The sequence below is a fragment of the Diadema setosum genome, chromosome 2 (genome assembly GCF_964275005.1).
Source record: "Diadema setosum chromosome 2, eeDiaSeto1, whole genome shotgun sequence".
Lineage (NCBI taxonomy): Eukaryota > Metazoa > Echinodermata > Echinoidea > Diadematoida > Diadematidae > Diadema > Diadema setosum.
The window spans coordinates 16,171,428-16,181,092 of record NC_092686.1 but is presented as its reverse complement, the minus strand read 5'-3'; the positions used below and the strand labels follow the sequence as shown (position 1 = coordinate 16,181,092).

The 9,665-nt window shown below is 41.0% G+C and overlaps 1 protein-coding gene across 1 annotated transcript; it reads right to left on the bottom strand.

The window, feature by feature from the left end:
* Positions 1-1,659: 1,659 nt before the first annotated feature.
* Positions 1,660-7,445, bottom strand: LOC140242839 (uncharacterized). Its single transcript, XM_072322595.1, has 4 exons — positions 7,317-7,445; positions 6,414-6,606; positions 5,423-5,583; positions 1,660-3,224 (listed from the first exon to the last, which is right to left on the bottom strand). Exons 1-4 carry the CDS (start codon positions 7,443-7,445, stop codon positions 2,847-2,849), a joined length of 861 nt encoding a protein of 286 aa, XP_072178696.1. The 3' UTR covers positions 1,660-2,846.
* Between the last annotated feature and the right edge of the window lie 2,220 nt (positions 7,446-9,665).

Genomic DNA, 9,665 nt, shown 5'->3' with positions numbered 1-9,665 from the left:
GCAGTTTCTTTATGTATAGGAAGGTACATGTAATATGTATTCTATCACATTATCACGTGGAATCGTGCTTTTATAGAGGGGATAATTGTTTTTGTTTGTTTGCTTTTTGGGGGTGCAAGCGAAGATAAAGATGAGAAGATCATCGTGTCAAAGAGAATGAAATGAGTAAAACGACTTTGTGACGTGTCAATGGAGGCTTATTGTCAGTGTATACCTTTATACACTGTTTAGACCGGTGCAGGTCTCTGTCAACGGTAATGTTCACACTATACACGTATATTCGTGGAACGCTATACACATCTATACCATTAAATTTGTGTATACAGTATCTACACCACTGTACACTTAAGTGTTTAATCAACTATAGGGTATATTTGTGTGTATACACGCTAAAGAACAGATCAGTGTAAACCTGTGGATAAGTGTACGTCTCTCATCTGCTCAATGCCTGAAGCACATTGTATAAGACAACGTCGTGTTGTTTGATTCTTGCAATCAACGCAAACCATCCAGGGTTTTATAGGTCTACAACAAGGAACAACGGTCGTTTTGTCATTTCATGATTTCAACAATCAACACTATAATAACAATGTTGTAGGGGCCTACTAATTTTGACAGTGTACTCTAAAAGGTGACAAAAAGGGGGGATGTGGGAGAAATATATAGAAAAATAGAGAAATAGATAGATACCAGGTAAACAGATATATAGGTAGATAGATAGATAGATAGATAGATAGATAGATAGATAGATAGCGGAAAACAAAGAGGGAGGAATGGGTATTCGAAGCTCAAGGTTTTAAGCCATTATATAGGAGTAATTTTATCAGTACGTATAATACAACTTGGAAGTACTAATCCATTTTCACCACTACATCCAGATGTGTAAAATCTTTAGTTTGATTTATTACTGATAAGATAAGAAGGATTCGATACTAGATTGGAATGCACAATAAGAACGGGGCTTGTATATATATCTCATCGATGTGAAATAGGTTATGACTTATCAAGTTCACCCCTCTAAATGGGACAATATCCTGCCACCAAACTATCATGAGCACGTGAGCGAGAGAAAAACAAACACTGAGTCTCGTGAATCGAAACCAGGTCTAGGTCTATTGGACCAAGGATGGTGTCCCGGACTGATGCACTATGGGGGGTCAATCTTCATTTCGATCGGCCTCGTTTTAGGTTATACGGGAGCCATGTTGGGTAGAGTAGGCGTACGGGGACCCGTTGGGATGGGGTTTGGGGACAGGGGTTGCGTCTGTCGAGAAATGGGTTTGCCGTAGATTTTGGAATGTTTGCACAGTTCTAGAAGCCGTAACTTTGGAGAACAGGCTCGTAATGACCGACAGTAACTGATATGCAGACGTGTCATGGAAGACGTTTGACAACTCTGGAACTCTCGTCATGATAGGGTAGAAATACTAGTGGAAGCTTTATGGAAACTGAAATATCCGATATCGCACGTCATTTTCTGTAACAACTTTTTCTTCTTCATAATAAAAGGGAAGCGTTGCAAGCACGAACGATTCCATCGGTACCTGTCTTAGGGACCGACTTTGCATTAAAGATCATCACAACTGACAGCGTAATATCATTTTCATGATCGTGCCCACAAGACCAACGGATTCGAGTTTTTGGTCGGCCTCGGGGATTTTCAGCGTGAATAAAAAAAAGGCAAGTTCCCACTACCGTAGGACTTCCGCGATGGTATATCGTTATCATAATGAAACACAGAGCAGGAAGACATTAGAAGAGATGAAAATTGCCATGTAGATTAGTTGATCGTTTGATTACCTGAGAAGTATTACTAACCATATAATGCTTTACATTATTATTGTTAAAGGAAGAAGTAATGTGCAATGTTTATGGTACAAGCGTGTAAAATACACAAGGACTCTTAGGAACATTTTTAATCGTATTTGGCAGCGATGACAAGTCCATTTCTTTGCTCCACATCATTTGATATCAAACCGCTCAGATTCATTCATACATGAATATAAGTTTCTAGAGCAGTAACTTTTCATATCACGCAGTGAACATCCGGGTTATCTCTGAGTGCGAAAGACTCTGCGCGTATTGCCAATAGGGAGCGACACAGCCAGATAATGTCACAGCCACGCACACACAGTCAGGTCACGAAGCACAGGAAGAAAGACGGAGTCAGGTGGTAGACGTTGGCAGTGGAGATAATTTTCGCCGTTGTTTCCTTTTCAGATCTAATATCTTGCCTCAAGGTACAAAACCAGAACCAGTCCCCAGAACAGTGGGCCCTGGATCCAGAGTGGGGCTCATTCGCCGGATGGTCCTATCTCTTGGGCAAACACAATGTTTTAGACCTGCACGTCGCAATTCAGGCTTCACAGATAACGTGTTAACGAATGCATTGCTCACTGCAAGAAATGTTTCCCTATACAAGAAACGTCAGGTACAGGACACGTACCATCGATCTCCACTCTCCTCCTCGCATGGAATTGAGTTCGTTCTCAACATCCTGATTGGTTTCTTTCGAAAGGGTTTCGCATTCAACACTTGATTATCTGCCAGCAAAGAGTGCAACAGTCATGGCGAGAGTGTACATTCCGTTCACACATGCTATGGTTATCATCGCTTGAGAAGCCGTACAAACTTCCCGCGTCAGGAAGAATGGCGTATTTAGCCCAGATTATACTCTCGATAGACACTGTCCTTGCTCGCCTGGCGAAGCCTGGACCGAGGTACTAGCATAGTCTGCTCACACACAGGAAAGACATGTGGTAAAAAACAACAAAATACTTTCAAATCATAGAGTCAAAATGGAATTGCTGAGAATGTTTCCATTTTCCATCTCCGCGAGTTTGGCACTAGAAGAAGAAGAGTGGTACGGGAACCCTCTGTTGGGGAGAGCCGCCATCGCGCCCGTGCTCGACGTCCTGCTCGCGCCTGAGGAACGGACCGCGGTCGAAGCCGTCGACGTGCTGGGGCTGCGCCTTGGCCGCCCAGACGGAGAAGCAGCAGAGGAGGAAGATGCCGAACGTGGCCGTGGCGATCATGCACACCGACACCATGATCTTACTCACGCTAGAGCCATCCTCGTTCACGTCGCCCGCGCTGTCGCTATTGGCCTTGTCGTCACCGTAGGAACCCATGCTCAGCTGCTCGCCCAGGAGAAAGAAACCGACGATGATGACGATGAGGAGAGGGAGCGATGCTGCGCTACCCATGCACATCACCTGACGTGTCTGTTAGAATATGAGAGATGATAAAAATTTGAACGAATTTTATAAAATATTCTAATTTTGAAATACTTTGGAAGTTACAAGTATAATATTATATAAAGGCAGGAAACAAATGCTTGGTGTATCTGAGGAGAACTGCTTTGTTTTCAACTGTTTGAATTTTTCTCTTTTTATTTTTTGGTATTTTGTTTTTACATGCTAAAATGTTTTCCTCTTCTATCGCACTGAATGTGTAGGACTTACATATATGATTATTACTTTCACAATCTTGCTTTGGTTTGTCAGTTTTTAATTTCCATTCATCTTCGTCTTTGCCTTGTTAAGGCGTTTAATGGATAACGGTTTCCGCAGTTTGACTTGTCATTACCCATGCACTGAATATGACCCCAAAGACTTCAAGAAGAGTGATTAAAGAGAGAAATAAATACATGTATCTTTCAGTTTATGAGGTCGGCCTTCCACAACCTCGTTGCTGAGACGGTTGCTTAAAGACACCTTGTCTCGATAACTAAAAACCCAGAAATAATCTAGGACACAAAATTCAAAGAAGGAACCATTTTCTACATAGAACGCACTTGTGTTTTTTCTCTTCTCAATGGGGTGCTTAAAGGTATAGTATAGTTTTGGTTGAGATGGGGATTTAGATTTCAACTTTTTGACTTGATGACTAGAAATCACTTATATGATTTATTAAATACTGAAAATATGCAATTCTGAGCGGAATGAAAAATTAATTTGATGAAAATCTTGTTTTTTTTTTTTTTTTTAAATGGCTGAGATATTCAAAACAAAGAGGTCTTAATTAAAGGTGGGACCAACCTTTTGTTACGAACACTTTGTTTTTCTCTGTTTTTCAGATCTCAGCCATTTCAAAAACGATTTTCATTAAATAATTTGTTAATTCCTCTCAGAAATGTATGCCCTGATATGTTATAAGCGGTTTCTAATTATTTCGCACAAAGTTAGAATCTGAATCCCAACTCAACCAAAACTATATCATCCCTTTACGATTTTACCATGTCGAGGAATTCTTTGCAATTCCGGACATAAAACGTGACTGGTTAACCACACAGAACCGAATACGTCTACCAAGGTTACTCGAATTTGCACTACTTGCACGAGATACCATCGTTTCGTTATTGTTATTTTTTTATACTTAGAAACACAAGGGTGGGTTGACTGGTCTTGTCTTGCTTCTGAGGGATATTAATGTTTAATTGCATGGTAGAGCTTACATTTGAAGTCATCTGCTGGTAAAACATCCATTACGAGTAATTATATCGGGAAAGAGAGCTGGCGTAGGGATGTTATTGCATGAACTATTATTGCACCGTAAACAGAAGTATTCATTACTCCTGAGTTTACCCACCTATCTCTTAGATGCAGTTGTTATCGATGTGCGTATAATAGGTCAACATTTTAAACATCAAAGAAACCATTTTATTCCCTTCACAACATGACTGTTATATTCACTAATTTCTGCTAAATTCAGGTCAGACATAGGCACTGGAAATATGAATGGTTTTACTTTAGAACTAAAAAAAGTACTTTGGAGGAAAATGAATCAATGTATCACAATAATTCTTAGCTCGGGAGGCAAGTCTACCCGCAGATGGTTTGAGAGCTATCTTTAGTCTGTGATCTAAACGCACGAAAATAGACTTGGGTTCAGATTACATGTGAAAAGGACGACAATGGGTCTGACACGAGTTGATTTGGTAGAGGTGAGGTTTCCTCATATGGTTCATTCCTCTCATTCCCAGAAACACACGAAGAAGTCTTCGTGCGGGCTGGTACAGCCTCTCGCAAATGTCGAGGACACGATGATCGTGAGAGTGCAGGGCACTGCCCGCCGGGGTTCAGGTGAAATTGGGTTAACAGGGCGAACTGACATTACAGGGGTTCTACAATGAACATGATGCAACTATGAGAATCTAATATAATGATGAACAGACGAGGGGCCCAAAGCCAACATGAAGCGGCATAAATGCTGATTTTGAAGTGCAACCTTGACAGAGTTCATGGCACAGTTCCTATCACATATAAGTCTGCAACCATCAATATGGCCCGAAACGAGGGGAAAAGTTGGCAGGCTCATGCACATCGTGACAGAAACTGATTTCCCGCGTAAACAAGGACATCGGCAAAGTGATAAAAAAAAAAATATCTTGTGCAGATCCACATGCCGTAAAGACACTCACCAGCAGCTTCTGTCGAAAGCGCATGTACTTGGGCTTGTACGTCTGGTTGCATATCTCACACGAGGTAGCCCCTTTCACATTGGTCCACTTCTGGAGACACCGTTTGTGCGTGAACTCTGCCGATCCGGTGCAGCCACAGGGAGATACCAGTTTCTTGCGACCTGACAACAGGAAGCGCGAGTATAAACATTTATCTGTGTCTCGCGTGACATGTGAGGCACGTGCGTTTATGAAATTAACCCTCAGAGGAATCTTCTGACCAATATGTTTACTTGAATGCAGTGACAGAACATCCATAAATAATTTAATGTCATGTAATGCGATGTAATGTGATATAATGTACATGAATACATTGTCATATTGTACGATGTATTAGCATGCTATGTGCATGTATTTCTGTAATGTGTACGATGATCTGTCTCTATGTGAAGACGCACCAGTCTGTAATCATGTATGTTGGTTACGAAATCTTGAGCCTCCACAATCTTACTTTCGTTTTATCTAGGCATGCAACGGCAAATTTCAAACGCGAGAAAACATCTTTAGCAGTCTTTCTACACCTATCACAAAACTGCACAGATAGTTCGTATCTCAGAGAAATTAGAATTAGTGTTCCCATTTCTCGTAAGTATGAACTTAAGCTAATGAACGAAGCAATGGGGTTCAGTGACTCATAGTATCAAGGCGACCTTTATGCCTTGATCACGTGACTACGGACGCGTGCAACCGGGCGTATGAAACTAATGATACGGAAAAGAATATCACAAAAACAAAAGATAGAATATACGGCCCAGTTTATATGAACTTTACACGAATAGAGCCTATGGACGCTACAAAAACATGCATGGAATTTAGGTTGATACCATCACGATGTTAGCTCTTAACTGACTAATAACAAGTGAAACGCGCAATAATGTCAATGGCCATTTGAAAAAGAAAAAAAAAACATTTGAGAGAGGGTTAAAGCAATGAAAATCGTTTAGGCCCGTACCTTTGTCGTCTTCGGTGTCATGGCAGATTCTGCATACGGGCTCATCGTGCGACGTCGTCGATATCGCATCGCGGTCGCTGACGACGGCGGTGGGTTCGAACTTTGTCTTCCCCTCCTCATTTGTGAGGGTGAAGACTGGGGCTTGCGTCGACGTAGGCGTGATCGCCGATACCGTCTTGATCTGGTACACAATCTGCAGAGGTTTAAAAGAAAGTAATAGAGAGGGGAAATCGTTTTTAAAATTTGCCTCATTAAAAAAGGTACGTTTCAGGGAATTGTAAAGACATACTGTAATACACATAGTTGTTATCTATCTGTGTTGCTATGATATCATGAGTATACAGATCATACTGTACTGCATTGTGTGTGTGTGTTTTTTTTTTTTTTCATTTGAGCAACTATGTCTTTGTTAGATTACATGTGTGTGTGTGTTTCCGTCTATATATTTGTGCAAGTACATCAACATGTGCCTGCATTACTAGTTTTAATAATGTCAGCAATGATACACCAAAACGAAGACGAAACTCCTACAAAGAGGAAAAAGGACGATGATGATGATGAAAAAATGAAGAGACGTGGAAGATGAAGAAGGTGAAGACAAGGACAAAAGGCAAACATGAAAAAGGAGGAGTTGGAGAAGAGAAAAGAAGCGAGGACGGTTGACAACAACGACGAATGCACTATTATAATGACCACACTCTGCTTGAAGACAACATTGCTCACAAGTTAAGAGCTTACACTGTATAGATCCACCGTCCTCGAGCTATCGGGGACTGTATTTGTATATTTATTTGGGTTTAAAACACTGTGTCTTTTGTTGGCCATACACGAGGGCTTCCAAAATTAAAAGAAAAGCAGATTTCACTTTGTTATGCAATGAGTCAGGTACATTTTTAGACATACTGAATCCTCCACCCCCTCCCCCGTTATGGCTGAAATAGACATTAGTAAAACATCGCCCAGATCGAACAGGTTTGGAGCACCATGACATTCTGAGCCATGAGTAGGTTGCTTTCCTCGTGTGGCAGACATGTACGTGTAATCAGGAGAAAGAGACTAATAAAATGGTGAGTGTTGATTGGCGCCGAGAGAACCACATGGGGGGGGGGGGAGAGAGCGGTGACACAAAAGGACCAATGATGCTGCTCATGACATAACCTGTGATTGTATGTATTGGGAAAATGTAAAGCAAGGAGGTAGGAAAAAGCTAATTATTGGTGTCTTCCGACTACTCCGTCGACCTGCTTGGCTGTAGGAGAAGTTTAAATATTCCATCATTATGTCTTCTTATTTTAGGTTTTCATTCAATGCTGAAGAAAATTTTTCATCATTTTGTACATCAGGCATTAATTTTGTTATCTATTTATTTATTCATTTATTTATCTACTTATGTATGTATTTATTATCATTATAACTTTCTCTCTATTTTTTTTCTTTTTCTTTTTTTTTTTTTTTTTTTTTTTTTTTTTTTTTTTTTGGGGGGGGGGGGGTTATGTAGAAGACTTATATTACCCCTACGGGATATCTTCCGCAGGATTCTATGGGTATGTCGGCCGGTGTGGTAGGCAGGGGCGGATCCAGGAATTCCGCCTTTGCAAAATGAAAGGGGCGCACGCGACCCACATTTTTTCTTTTTATTTCACTTGTTTTAACCACAAATAAAGAGGGGGCGCGCGCCCGGGGCGCCCCCTCTGGATCCGACACTGTTTATAGGCCACCGGCAAAGACACTTTAAGTACAATGAGTTTGCAAGATTTGATACGAGATGACTAATCACAGTGATAGGAAATGGCAACTATATATATATATATATATATATATATATATATATATATATATATGCAAGGAGTCATTCATTCCCGTGTCTATTTCTCACAACACTTCCCGTTCTAGATGCTCGTACCAGTTGGAGTCAACTTGGTCGATTGCCTCTGTGCAATGCCCGCTTATATGAATGTAACTCCACCCATTAGGATTTGCAGGAACGAAAAAAAAAAAAAGAATCGCGGATCTTTTTTCTCCTTGGCTGTCCCATTGTATTGAGACCACAAACCACCTTACAAAATGTGTTGTGTCAGGGCTGATATATACAGTGGTTCTGTGCGCCTACTACACAGCATGCATAATGGCGTCTTGCTGTGTTTTGTGTGACTTCAACGACGCGTGAAAAAAAAAAATCCCTCGTTATGAGAACTTATCAAGAAGGCAATGACGTGGGCAATATACCGCCCCCATGCATCCTGAATATGTCAACCGGGAAATTGACAAATAAATGAATGATAAAAAGATACGTAATGAAAAATATTCACTGGCTACTAGTACCCGCACAATCCTTGCATGTTTAAGGTCAGTAATCAGTTTTACAGGTGTACCATTTCATCGTTGATGTCGGTAACTGAAAACCTAGTTATGAGTGATTCGATTCACCTGTAAAACTTGTACATGTATTTTGAAACTTGCAACACGATGTGTATACATGTATTATTCTTGTTAGTATGTTTGGCTACGATCGGGCAAGTCGTCTATAGTTATTGGAGGCAAAGTTTGTTACAAATTCCTGCGTTAAACTAAGGAAGCGATAGGCCCTACAAAAGTTTGCACGCCGTGACTGCCAAACATAACATTTGATTACAACGAAGAATGTCCTTGCATTAATATGGAAGCAAACAAAGATTCTCGAAAACGGTGCCAAATCATTATTTTATACACATTTTTTCCGGATCAGACCCCCACCCCCGCCCCCCTCCATCTCCCCTCTCCGGATGCTGCCTTGCATGATACTTCCTTGATCTAGCAATATGTCTGCTAAGGTAAGAAGAGATTCATGTATTCCACGCAAGGGGTTTATGTGATGTGTGCGATACCTTATAGCTTGGACTAATTGCCACTGATTCGTAATTGTGTGTCCCGTGTACACAACACAGTCCGTACAGACTTAGAACTGTTCCAAGGACTCGTTGCATTTCTTCGCATTGATCACGTGATGTGATACAGAGCATAAAACTGAAGGTGTAAAGAAAGGGACTGTATAGGTCCTACAAAGCGCATTAAAGGCCCTGCTTGCGGTCTCGTATACAGTAAGACAGTTGGACTATGGAGCTTCATGGTTGGACAGATGGCTAAACAATGACAAAGACGATTATTATTGAGACGATTTTCTATTTCGTCCTTTGTCCTGAAGGTACACAGAATTTGAGGTCGATGCGTGCAATGGAAATTTACACTGTTTTCAAGTTGTCGATCGCGCTGAGC

Excerpts from the sequence above, each read along its gene's own strand:
- LOC140242839 (XM_072322595.1), bottom strand. The coding sequence starts at position 7,445 with ATGTCTGCCACACGAGGAAAGCAACCTACTCATGGCTCAGAATGTCAT. Across the intron at positions 5,584-6,413 it reads TGACACCGAAGACGACAAAG|GTCGCAAGAAACTGGTATCT; the intron begins GTACGGGCCTAA and ends TCCTGTTGTCAG. Across the intron at positions 3,225-5,422 it reads GCTTTCGACAGAAGCTGCTG|ACACGTCAGGTGATGTGCAT; the intron begins GTGAGTGTCTTT and ends ATATTCTAACAG.